The following is a 13,768-nucleotide window of genomic DNA, read 5'->3' on the forward strand; positions in this document are numbered from 1 at the left end:
ACACTTTTGGGGCAAATAGTAGACACTATGTCAAAAAACTGTAATGTTGGCATTATGCCAACTAGTTGGCGCTGCAGAGATCCAAGGAGTCCTGTTCAATTGGCACTACATCTGAAAATATCCAGGGACCCAAGTATTATATATGCATGCAAAGTGGCACGATTCTATCATAATGTACACAATCGTCGTTCTTATCCACCTGACTAATATCTACATAAAGATATATTTGTTTGTTAGGTATAATCATAATACACAAAGACAAACACTGCTGAAGTTTGGAATTTATTTGAAGAAACAAGAAGTAACAGACTGGAACACACAAGCTAAAACAACATGTAACAATTGTAAACCATTTTAATCAAAAGCTAATCATTAAGTTGAATTGCTTATTTAAATAAACAACAAAAGGTTTGTCAGTCTTGAGAGCTCCACTGTTTAATTTTCAAATGTCTTGCTAGTAGATAATAATTGATTGGAGACATATTAAAATAAGACATTTCCAAAATATATCTCTGTTAGTTTGTTGATATTGTAAGAGAATCGCAGTGTTAAGTTTCATAGCTACCTGATCAAAATACAAGGTGAAGGTCAAGGTGAAGACTATCTAATTTTCAATAAAACGTATTTAATAAATAAATAAATATATATATATTTATTGTCTCGCTATTAGTTTGTGGCGATTTCCCCAGAGGATTATTGTACCAAATTTCAAACCTATAGGGAAAATAGACTCTCAAATCTGGACAGAATTGTTTACAATTTAATAAATACATAAATAATAAATTCATAATTTCGAAAATGTCTCTTCACTAGTTTGTGAAGACTGACCTTGGGAATGATTGTTCTGAGTTTCAGAAATATATTTTATAAACTCTAGAACAATGTATACTTTGACAGTTTCAGTGATAATGTATATCTGTTATTTTTATTTTTATTTAAAAAAAAATTAAAAACAAAAGTTTCAAAAATGGCAAATTTCTGACATATCTCCTGTAAACTATTTAAAATTTAATCTTTGTTTCTTAAACTATCTAAATATGAAAAACGCAAACACTACAGAAGAGACGGTTTCGATGTTTTGGACCCTTGTTGACGACTGAACTGACATATTAATACATTTTATTTCCAACATTAGTGTCTGTATATTCAATGTATTTCTAATTGTCCTAAGATTTGTTATAGCTTAACTTCATTTTATTTCCCAATATATATTTGCCGTGTGCGTACTTATTGAGAGATACACATTAGTACGATCAGAAACACACTGAATATACAAAAGAAGACAATGCATTTAATAATTTTAGCCACTGAAGATATTTCCAAAGTTGGAAGGGTTATAATGACAACAAACTCTAGACAGTCCAAACCCCCAAAACCATTTAAAGAAACTTGACCCGCCCCCCCCCCACCCCCACCTCAATCAACAACAACAAGAAAAAAGCTAAAATCCAAACAACAAAAACAATATTTAACAACAATAATCATATTTTATTTTAATCTAATCTAATAATTTTACTAAAATAACTATATAAAAGATAAAAACATTATTTAGTTAAAGGGTTTATCAACGATAACATACTGCAGCTTGTCCGGGGGCGATAGGCTGATTGGGGGGGGGGGGGGGGGGGGGCTGGATTTACCACACATTTTTAGTTTGCTCCTTTGTTGTCTATGGGTAGCGCATCGTGATTGGGGGCATTTGCAACTTTAGGGCAATTTCATATATTAAACCTTTTTCTTCACGAAGGTTACACCCAAATATAAAAAAAAAACCGTAGATTTTCTAAAGTACTCATATTAAAAACATTAATTTTTCCTGTGGTAACGTTTATTCATTTCGATACCATTTTATGATTACTAATCTGTACCTGGTCACAACCACATAGCACTTTTGTTACATTTCTGAACTAAATGGGATATGCAAAAAAAAAAAAAAAAAAACAACCCAAAAACCCCCAAAACCCCCAACAACATAAAAAGTAGGATGAAATGAGAGAGAGAGAGAGAAAAAAAAATCAAATATCAAAGGAAACCTTGCCTCCCGGACGAAGCACACAAATTGTAACAATAAAAAGGTAAACCATCTAAAGTTCGTCTGAAGAATGCATAATCATGACACATTTAGCTATATACATCAAGAAAACAATGGATGTACATAATGAAAGTTTTCATTTTAATGTGTACGTTGAATGTATGCCAAATAGTGGTATGTAACCATAGTTTGGTAACTATTTTAAAATACGTACACACAGATACGAACACTATTTAGTCAAAGAAACACTGAAAGGTGAAATACTGGAGCTAGCCCAGGAGCCATAGGCTTATTTTTGGAGAATCGGAATTTATGGCATAAGTATTGTTTCTTTGCTGATCTATGTTGTCTAGGGGTGATAATGATATGGGCAGTTGCGTTGCTATGCTGAGATATGTTGTCTAGGGGTAATACTGATAGGGGTAGTTATGTTGCTATACTGAGCTATGTTGTCTAGGGGTAATAATGACAGGGATAGTTATGTTGCTATGCTGAGCTATGTTGTCTAGGGGTAATAATGATAGGGATAGTTATGTTGCTATGCTGAGATATGTTGTCTAGTGGTGATAATAATAGGGATAGTTATGTTGCTATGCTGAACTATGTTGTCTAGGGGTAATGATAGGGACAGTTATGTTGCTATGCTGAGCTATGTTGTCTAGGGGTTATAATGATAGAGGTAGTTATGTTGCTATGCTGAGGTGTGTTGTCTAGGGGTAATAATGATAGGGATAGTTATGTTGCTATGCTGAACTATGTTGTCTAGGGGTGATAATAATTGGGATAGTTATGTTGCTATGCTGAACTATGTTGTCTAGGGGTAATAATGATAGGTGTAGTTATGTTGCTATACTGAGCTATGTTGTCTAGGTGTAATGATAGGGATAGTTATGTTGCTATGCTGAACTATGTTGTTTAGGGGTAATAATGATGGCTTATTTTTGGAGAATCGGAATTTATGGCATAAGTATTGTTTCTTTGCTGATCTATGTTGTCTAGGGGTGATAATGATATGGGCAGTTGCGTTGCTATGCTGATATATGTTGTCTAAGGGTAATACTGATAGGGGTAGTTATGTTGCTATACTGATCTATGTTGTTTAGGGGTAATAATGATAGGGATAGTTATGTTGCTATCCTGAACTATGTTGTTTAGGGGTAATAATGATAGGGATAGTTATGTTGCTATGCTGAGCTATGTTGTTTAGGGGTAATAATGGTAGGGATAGTTATGTTGCTATGCTGAGCTATGTTGTCTAGGGGTAATAATGATAGGGATAGTTATGTTGCTATGCTGAACTATGTTGTTTAGGGGTAATAATGGTAGGGATAGTTATGTTGCTATGCTGAGCTATGTTGTCTAGGGGTAATAATGATAGGGATAGTTATGTTGCTATGCTGAACTATGTTGTCTAGTGGTGATAATAATAGGGATAGTTATGTTGCTATGCTGAACTATGTTGTCTAAATGATAGGGATAGTTATGTTGCTATACTGAGCTATGTTGTCTAGGTGTAATAATAATAGGGGTAGTTATGTTGTTATGCTGAGCTATGTTGTCTAGGTGTAATGATAGGGACAGTTATGTTGCTATGCTGAGCTATGTTGTCTAGGGGTTATAATGATAGAGGTAGTTATGTTGCTATGCTGAGGTGTGTTGTCTAGGGGTAATAATGATAGGGATAGTTATGTTGCTATGCTGAACTATGTTGTCTAGGGGTGATAATAATTGGGATAGTTATGTTGCTATGCTGAACTATGTTGTCTAGGGGTAATAATGATAGGTGTAGTTATGTTGCTATACTGAGCTATGTTGTCTAGGTGTAATGATAGGGATAGTTATGTTGCTATGCTGAGCTATGTTGTTTAGGGGTAATAATGATGGCTTATTTTTGGAGAATCGGAATTTATGGCATAAGTATTGTTTCTTTGCTGATCTATGTTGTCTAGGGGTGATAATGATATGGGCAGTTGCGTTGCTATGCTGATATATGTTGTCTAAGGGTAATACTGATAGGGGTAGTTATGTTGCTATACTGATCTATGTTGTTTAGGGGTAATAATGATAGGGATAGTTATGTTGCTATCCTGAACTATGTTGTTTAGGGGTAATAATGATAGGGATAGTTATGTTGCTATGCTGAGCTATGTTGTTTAGGGGTAATAATGGTAGGGATAGTTATGTTGCTATGCTGAGCTATGTTGTCTAGGGGTAATAATGATAGGTATAGTTATGTTGCTATGCTGAACTATGTTGTCTAGTGGTGATAATAATAGGGATAGTTATGTTGCTATGCTGAACTATGTTGTCTAAATGATAGGGATAGTTATGTTGCTATACTGAGCTATGTTGTCTAGGTGTAATAATAATAGGGGTAGTTATGTTGTTATGCTGAGCTATGTTGTCTAGGTGTAATGATAGGGACAGTTATGTTGCTATGCTGAGCTATGTTGTCTAGGGGTTATAATGATAGAGGTAGTTATGTTGCTATGCTGAGGTGTGTTGTCTAGGGGTAATAATGATAGGGATAGTTATGTTGCTATGCTGAACTATGTTGTCTAGGGGTGATAATAATTGGGATAGTTATGTTGCTATGCTGAACTATGTTGTCTAGGGGTAATAATGATAGGTGTAGTTATGTTGCTATACTGAGCTATGTTGTCTAGGTGTAATGATAGGGATAGTTATGTTGCTATGCTGAGCTATGTTGTTTAGGGGTAATAATGATGGCTTATTTTTGGAGAATCGGAATTTATGGCATAAGTATTGTTTCTTTGCTGATCTATGTTGTCTAGGGGTGATAATGATATGGGCAGTTGCGTTGCTATGCTGATATATGTTGTCTAAGGGTAATACTGATAGGGGTAGTTATGTTGCTATACTGATCTATGTTGTTTAGGGGTAATAATGATAGGGATAGTTATGTTGCTATCCTGAACTATGTTGTTTAGGGGTAATAATGATAGGGATAGTTATGTTGCTATGCTGAGCTATGTTGTTTAGGGGTAATAATGGTAGGGATAGTTATGTTGCTATGCTGAGCTATGTTGTCTAGGGGTAATAATGATAGGGATAGTTATGTTGCTATCCTGAACTATGTTGTCTAGGGGTAATAATGATAGGGATAGTTATGTGCTATGCTGAGCTATGTTGTCTAGGGGTAATAATGATAGGGATAGTTATGTTGCTATACTGAGCTATGTTGTCTAGGGGTAATAATGATAGGGATAGTTATGTTGCTATGCTGAGCTATGTTGTTTAGGGGTAATAATGATAGGGATAGTTATGTTGCTATGCTGAGCTATGTTGTTTAGGGGTAATAATGGTAGGGATAGTTATGTTGCTATGCTGAGCTATGTTGTCTAGGGGTAATAATGATAGGGATAGTTATGTGCTATGCTGAGCTATGTTGTCTAGGGGTAATAATGATAGGGATAGTTATGTTGCTATACTGAGCTATGTTGTCTAGGGGTAATAATGATAGGGATAGTTATGTTGCTATGCTGAGCTATGTTGTCTAGGGGTAATAATGATAGGGATAGTTATGTTGCTATACTGAGCTATGTTGTCTAGGGGTAATAATGATAGGGATAGTTATGTTGCTATGCTGAGTTATGTTGTCTAGGGGTAATAATGATAGGGATAGTTATTTATGATGGAGTGGGGTCTAGTTTGTTTGGTTTGATTATTTATTTATTTTATTATTATTATTATTATTATTATTATTATTATTATTTGTTTGTTTGTTTGTTTTTTGTTTTGTTTTTTTTGGGGGGGGAGTAGCGCTTACTACAGTTCGTTATTCCAGACGTGTACCAAGGTTACACCCAGACAAATCTGCATATCTTGTAAAATACGTTTATTCATGGGGTACATGTAGGTATCATATTGAATACGTTTATTCATGGGGTACATGTAGGTATCATATTGAATACGTTTATTCATGGGGTACATGTAGGTATCATATTGAATACGTTTATTCATGGGGTACATGTAGGTATCATATTGAATACGTTTATTCATGGGGTACATGTAGGTATCATATTGAATACGTTTATTCATGGGGTACATGTAGGTATCATATTGAATATGAATATTAACCACGTCCTTGTCACACTAACAAAGAACTTCTGTCAGCCTTCTGCATTTAATGATTTACTTCAAGTCGGAAGGAACGAGTAAATGAAACCTTGGCTCCTGGACTAAGCCCACACAGTGTAACAATAAAAAACGTAAACCATCTAAAGTCTGTCTAATGAATACACAACCGTGACACATCTAACTATCATTATTAAGTAAACAATTGATATAGGTAATGAAATTCTTCAATTTTAATGCGCATTTGGAATATATGTGAAATAGTGACATGCAACCATTGATATATAGTTTAAAAACTTGAATTATGTTATTTTTATGTAATATGATAATTTAAACATATTGCAAGTTTGCAATTTGTGAAAGTAGAAGTACTGTTCACTGTAAAATAGTAGTGGTATGTGTGTGCTCATTCATATATATAGTATGAACACGACATGTCTATATTTAATAGGTAAACCTGACTGTATGGCATGTTTATATATAAGCAAGACAGTTGTACCGTTGACTCGAAAACATAAAGCTGAATAAATGCATGCGGATATGCGTAAATTAGTCAGACACGTTACAGTGACGGCCAATACTAAAAGTTAAAGCTTAACCTTGAGATAAAGTAGTTATAACTGCATAAAAATAGTTTGTCAAATTGTAGTCAAAAACCAGATGAAAAGTTTGTTTTGTTTAATGACATCACTAGAGCACAATGGTTTATTAATTATCGGCTACTGGATGTCAGACATTTGGTAATGTTGACATATGGTCTTAGGGACGAAACCTGCTACATTTTTCCATTAGTAGCAAGGGATCTTTTATATGCAGCATTCCACAGACAGGATAGCACATACCACGGCCTTTGATATACCAGTCGTGGTGCACTGGCTGAAACGAAAAATAGCACACTGTGCAATACCAGATGATGACATTACATGTTTTCATTTTCAATAAATGATAGCTCAATTTCATAAAGCATACTGAAAATTCCGCATCAAAATTAGTTTTGGGTGAAATTAAAAAAGGAGCAAGAGTTGACTCTCGAATAGTGAAATAATTCATATGATGTTGTCTTGGATGGTGACGTAATTGGTCTTATTTGCTGTATAATGAAGGTACTGAAAACATTAAAATGAAGTTCTTAATTTTTTTTTTGCCTTGAGTTTTACAACTCATCAGCTGAATGCATAACACAAATAATACAACATAGTTATACAACATACACACGCGCAAAACAATGGTGGTTGTGGTTTATATATAATCATAGACAGATAGAGTGATATAAGTTACATTTATTACATTAACTATCAATCTGCATTAACCGATCTCGTATTGTATTTGCTTGCACTAAATATTTGCCTAGGTTATTCAATTCGTTATTGTTACCGGTGGTTAATAACTGTATAAAACGATAAACATTTGGCCGCTTTTATAGCAATACATTTTTATATATTTACAGCGCAAATCTTTGTATTGAGGACACTATTATAAAGTGATATTAATTTTCCATAGATGATAGCATCAGCATTACACAGAGTACATATTGTTTCTGATATTTTGATATTTTCCATACCTGCCAGATTCTACTCTTAATTTAAGAGCACATAATCTTACATATTTCTTTTACATAACGTGTTTACATTGGCAATCTTAAATATGTTTGTAATCTAAATTCATTTACTACATGTCGATCTAAAGTCCTTTAGGCGTTGTCATTGTTTTGCTGTAACATAATTGCTTAAAAGTATCTAATATCCTTTCTTTGATTATAATGTAGATACTGTCGTAAACGTACGATAAATTCGAAATATAGTTTAATCCAAGTGAACACAGTTCCTGTCTAATGTTCATTAACCAATTAGTGTTATATTGTGCCATTTCTTCATATATACCCATTAGAATGCAATTGGTAGTGTTACATAATTGTATCCAATATTTTATAAGTTATCAGTTGTTTTGTTACTTGGAAGGAGAAACCACTCGTGTTTGCCATAAACAAATTTGTTACACGTCAAGTATGAGACATACTTGTTTTCGGATAAAGATTCTAACGTATTGTTTTGGTATTTTGTAATAAACTTACGTGAAAGCAACGCAAGGAATAACACTTTTTACTCGTTTTTAGGAATACACAGTTACAATTTGTTTGGTTTAACGGCAACAGTAGAACCCACCGATTTATTAATCATCGGTTATTGGGTATGAAGCATTTAATTTAATTAATGGTAATTTTGATATATTGTCCTGGAAAGAAAACCGATTACATTGTTTCAATTAGAAGCAAGGGATCGTTGATATGTACCATCCCCCAGACACATAACACTGTCTTTGATATACCACTTATGCTCCATGGGCCGACGGGGATCGATCCAAGATTGACCTGGGAATGCAAAGTATACAGTAAAATAAATTGTAACCATACAGCTCATTCTTCATAATTTTAAAAAAAAAGTCTAAAAAACAAAAACAAAACACGAAAACAAGCCACCCCAACGACTCCCCCTCCCACCTCAAAAATGTAAAACAAGTATATTGAACAGACAAACTGTTGTCCTGACTGGTTATATTTAAATGAAAAACTAAAATAGACTAAATGTTTTAAATGTAATAAAATAGAAGAGAAGAGAAGAGAAGATAATATAATAGAAGAAACAAGAATAGCATAGAATAGAAACTGAAATAATTGTATTGTTTTATTAATTTGTAAACTAAAATTACACATTAAATACATGTTCTTGTTTTGAATACCAACGTCTGTATATCTAGTGTATATGTTTTGGCAGCCATTTCTCATTTTATTTTGTACTATATATTTATTTATACGTTCGAAATTATTGGAGGGCAAACTTAGGTATGGGCTGCAAAAACACTAGGACAAAAACACCTTGTATAAACGAAACAGTTATACAAAGTAATTGCACATGCAATTGTGTCTTTAATGTCCTCATACTGCTTTATTGTGAAAATGTTATGAGTTTAAAACTATTAATGTTTTTATCTGAATTTTAACATTATTCATTATACAGTTACAAACCACTTCATCAGTTACCAGTTGATGTAAACAAACAATTGTTATATTTGACAACTATTGTAAAATTAGTGAAATACTGCACTTCTAACTATGGTACTTCAACTTTAGTCTAGTTTCAGCTACAATTGTATTTACAAAACCAACCAAATGTAAAATACTGGAACACCCAACAAAAAGAGCCTTCTTTACTGATGCAGTTCCATACGAACTGTAAAAGAAAACTGGAGTTCTAGCGTTAGCATGTTTCTGTCGTCTGTATTCAGGTACTAATTACAGAAGCATGCAGAGTTGTGAGTTTGATTTTGGTTTCCGTTAGTTATTAGATTCGTTCTGCACATTTTCAGCTTTCTTCTTTATTTTCCTGCAAATAAATATAATCTATGATTTATTCCTAATGTTACAGGACATAAATAGTAGCATTTCCTTTAGTGTTAAAATAACACAATAATTAATGTGTTATGGTTTCAAAGATTAGTATTGAAATGATCGAAATAAATGGGGGATAATAGATTTTTAGCGAGTTATCAATAATTTGTCCTTAGCAAATGACGAACACAATTTATTTCCCGAGTGTCATAATCTTGCTGAATCTTGTTTTGTCACACACATACACACACACACACACACACACACACACACACTGATATACAAAAAAAAATTACATTGTTATACGAATGTGTCACCCGATTCATTTATATTTACGAATTAATAATGATAATAATAATAATCAAATGCCTGGCATATGTGTGTATTTGAAATCAAATTCACACGGTCATGTTAACATGTTGCATTGTTTAATTACACCACTAGAACACATTGATTTATTTATCATCGGCCATTGGATGCCAAACATTTGGAAATTCTGACATACAATGTTAAGAGAGGAAACTACACATTTGTTCATTAATAGTAAGGGATCTTTTCTATGCACCATCCACCAGAGAGGATAGCACACAGTTTTGATATGCCAGTCGTGGTGCATTGGCTGGAAGTAGAAATCGCCCAATGGGCCAAAACATGGGATCGATCATAGACTGACCGCGTACCACTGCATTTTTTGTTCCATATTTATAGCAAAAAGGCATACTGTAAAACGGGTAATATTCGCGGGAGTAAATTTTCGCGACCAGTCAATTATAGCCATTTCGCGGTTTGTAATTTTCGCGGCGTAGGTTTTTTTTCTTCTGTTTTTTTTCTGTTTTTTTTTAAATAAAAAAATTCTCAAGTCAGTAAAAAAGAAGGAAATAAAGAAGGAAAAAGAACACATGCAATATTACTGCATACTTTGTAATCCACAAAGATAAAAGAAGTGTGACTGACTTAGCCTAATAGTATTTGACCGATAACCAAGAGGTACAATAACATGCATTTTATCTCGAGATGGCCGCTTGGCTCATGCACAATGAATGACTGTAATCTACCATAAGTGTTCTAATTAATAAATTTCAGTTGTTGAAAACGTCTCATCTATTTTGTTTGTGTACACACATTCTCAAAAGTACCAACGGATTAGGCTTACGTCAAGACAGCGGAATGAGTCGGTCATTTCGATTGGTCAGATAAAACTAGCAGGATGTACTAATTTCTAAACGTTTACTTACGAATTAATATACAGAATTGACTTAGAAAATATTTAAAAAATATTTTAGTTTCAGTCTTCACAAAAGTTCTGTAACGTTAATATGGCAGGTTCAATTCTACATTGGTTAAAAAAAAAATGCTAGTTAGCCTGAAACTGTCGATTTATCCGACCCCTTAATGTGTTCAACGATTGAAGATGTTCAGTGTACACAGACCGCAAATGATGCAGTTGATAAGTTAAACTCTGTAACAATCGGAAAAGAGTGGCTTGTGACTGGCTTTCGTGAAGCTGGTCTTCTAGAAAATAGTATGGAGTAAGAAATGTGTATACAGCTGCTACCGGAAGTAGTAGTAGTAGTACTGATTTGGACAATTTTTAATTTTTATTATTATTATTTGTTTTAGTTCTCGCAGCTATTGATTGGATACTTACCAGTGTTGATTTTGATTTTTGAATAACATTCTGGTAACGTTTTGCTTCTGAAGGTAGTCATTTACGACATGTGCACGGTGGGCCAGAGAATTGTCATCTTGAAACACAAACCGTGGACCAGCACTGGCGAGCACACAGGACAACACTCGGTGCCAGTATGCTATAACAGTAGTACTGACAAGTGACCCTACTTGAACAATTTGGAGTGGTGTTCTATCAGTCATAGTGATGCCACCCCACATCATAACATGCGGCCTGAGGTTGACGTTTTTTGGGATTCATTTGGACGTCTCCAAACGCGACTACGCCTATCGAGGAAACATTTTGTTTTGTTTAACGACACCACTAGAGCACATTGATTAATTAATCATAAGCTATTGGATGTCCAATATTTGGTAATTCTGACTCATAGTCATCAGAGGAAATCCGCTACATTTTTGGTAATGCAGAAAGGGATCTTTTATATGCACTTTCCCACAGACAGATATAGACATACCACGGTTTTTGACCAGTTGTGGTGCACTGGTTGGAACGACCTATCCAAAAAGTCCAGAGTCAATCTGGACTCGTCAAACAAATATTACACGAGATCATGCATGATTCTCCTAGTATCTACTCTGTGTACATCATTGGCGCCTGTTTACCATGTGACGATTCTTTATAGATGGCACAACACATGGTTGCCAAACATGCAGATCAGTTACTTCTAGTTGTCTGACCCGTCACTCGGACCTCAGTAGCCTGCTGTAACTGAGTTGTTTTCTGTAGTTACATATTTATATTTAAAACATAGAGAAAAAGAGCCGGAAGATGCCGCCAGCTAGGGTTGGGGTGAACTGCCATTTATATATTAATTTGCATTTAAAGAGGTATTGCAAAATTTTCAAAGTTTGGGATGGGGGAAGCGCACCAAACGTTTATTACAAAAATGAACGAAATCATCCACCTGTAACACCGTTTCAGTTTTGAGGTGTACTATACAGACGTTTGAAAATCAATTTATTTCGTCGCCCCTTTCAAATTCGAGTTACATGTATCAAAGTTTGACTACAGATATAACTACAGTCAAACCTGTCTTAAGCGGTCACACAAGAAGTAGATAAAAGTGGCTACTTAAGACAGGCGGCCGCTGATTACAGGTTGCCACTCTTGTTTTACCCTCTGTAAACGGATTTGTGCTTCACAGTTGACTATAAATGAACTTTTGACGTCGTCTCCTTCAGAAATAATTCAAATGAAATGTATTAAAGTAACCGTTCTCACAACGTCTGTTTCTTTTTCCATTTAATTATTTAATTCCTACTTAATGCGGTGTATTGCCATAGCAAGTGGATCTACAAATGTCAAGCGTAGCCTGCCCAGAGGCAATTAGATGCATTCCAGAGTCATACTTTCTTAATTGATACACAGTAATGGAGATCGGTTATTTGGTGCACCTTATCGCTGTTGTTAAAATGTCCCTTTTATATAATAGAAAACATTTACTGTGGCCGCTTAATACAGGTACTTTAGCCATTTGGGATCCGATTTAGGTGGCCGACGGCCACGTTAAACAGGTGACCGCTTAGTACAGGTGCATTTGCATTATAAATCATTTGGGAAGGAAAAAGTGGTCTTTATAGCAAGTGACCGCTGATCACAGGTGGCGCTAGGACATGTTTGACTGTATATATGATTTAATTACCTCTTATAAAGTATCCACACAGTAGGAATAGCAAGAGCCAGAACAACAGCGATCACAATTCCCGATATAGCACCTGCACTTAAGGCCGACATGCGTTCTGGTTCATCTGGAACAGCTAGAAATATACAACACTATCAATTAACGTAGCATTACTATTCACTGCTATAACTCTTACACATATGTAAACCACCAATGTCTGCACCAATGTTTGACAAGGCGAGACTGATGTCACGAGTGCCGTCTGTAGATATACTGTCATTTTGCTGGTTCACTATTTGTACAGTGATAATTCCCCAAGAATGACGATTCCCACGATTACAGCAATACAGGCCAGCTGGCAGAAAGGTCCTTTATCTGATTAAATTTACTTTACAACATTAATGATACTGCAGTCACATTTAGATCAACGAGCTCTGTACCGCATGTACTGGTTTTAATCATTTATATGCTCCGCTATTTTGATTAATGTTTTTTAAATGAAATTGTCAAATGTTACTTTTCTGTTCAGGACACTTAGAACTAAACTTACATATTTTCTTCATAATTACAGACACATTACTGCTATAAAATACTGTCACAAGAAAACAATCCCACAACCCCCCCCCTCCCCCCCAAACCCCACCCCCCCCCAAAAAAAAACCAAAAAAACCCCACAACCCAAAAACCAACAATCAAAAACCCCCACCAAAAACCAAAACCAAAAACAACAACCAAGAGATACATGATACGCCCGTATATACTTTCAGTCATAGACCACAAAAACGTGATGACTTTTACAACTGTACCTAATCATCCTAGTTTTGTTACAGTTAATCCAATAGTCTTAAGGTTAACACTAAAGGTGAATAAAAATAATTATCAATATAATTAAAGTCAACAATCAGTACAATGTAAACAGGCATTCTAGAAGTACTATTGAAG

At 34.7% G+C, this 13,768-nt stretch overlaps 1 protein-coding gene across 1 annotated transcript in view; it reads right to left on the reverse strand.

The window, feature by feature from the left end:
- Window positions 1–269: 269 nt before the first annotated feature.
- LOC121386497 overlaps window positions 270–13,768 on the reverse strand; it is a 46,874-nt gene continuing 33,375 nt past the window's right edge. The window contains exons 6-7 of the mRNA XM_041517414.1: window positions 12,848–12,962; window positions 270–9,510 (exon numbers count right to left, since the gene is read on the reverse strand). Of these exons, the coding sequence (XP_041373348.1) occupies window positions 9,462–9,510; window positions 12,848–12,962 (164 nt within the window). The 3' untranslated portion in view covers window positions 270–9,461. The remainder of the gene's footprint in view (window positions 9,511–12,847; window positions 12,963–13,768) is intronic.

This window comes from Gigantopelta aegis, chromosome 12 (assembly GCF_016097555.1).
Source record: "Gigantopelta aegis isolate Gae_Host chromosome 12, Gae_host_genome, whole genome shotgun sequence".
Taxonomy (NCBI): Eukaryota; Metazoa; Mollusca; class Gastropoda; order Neomphalida; family Peltospiridae; genus Gigantopelta; species Gigantopelta aegis.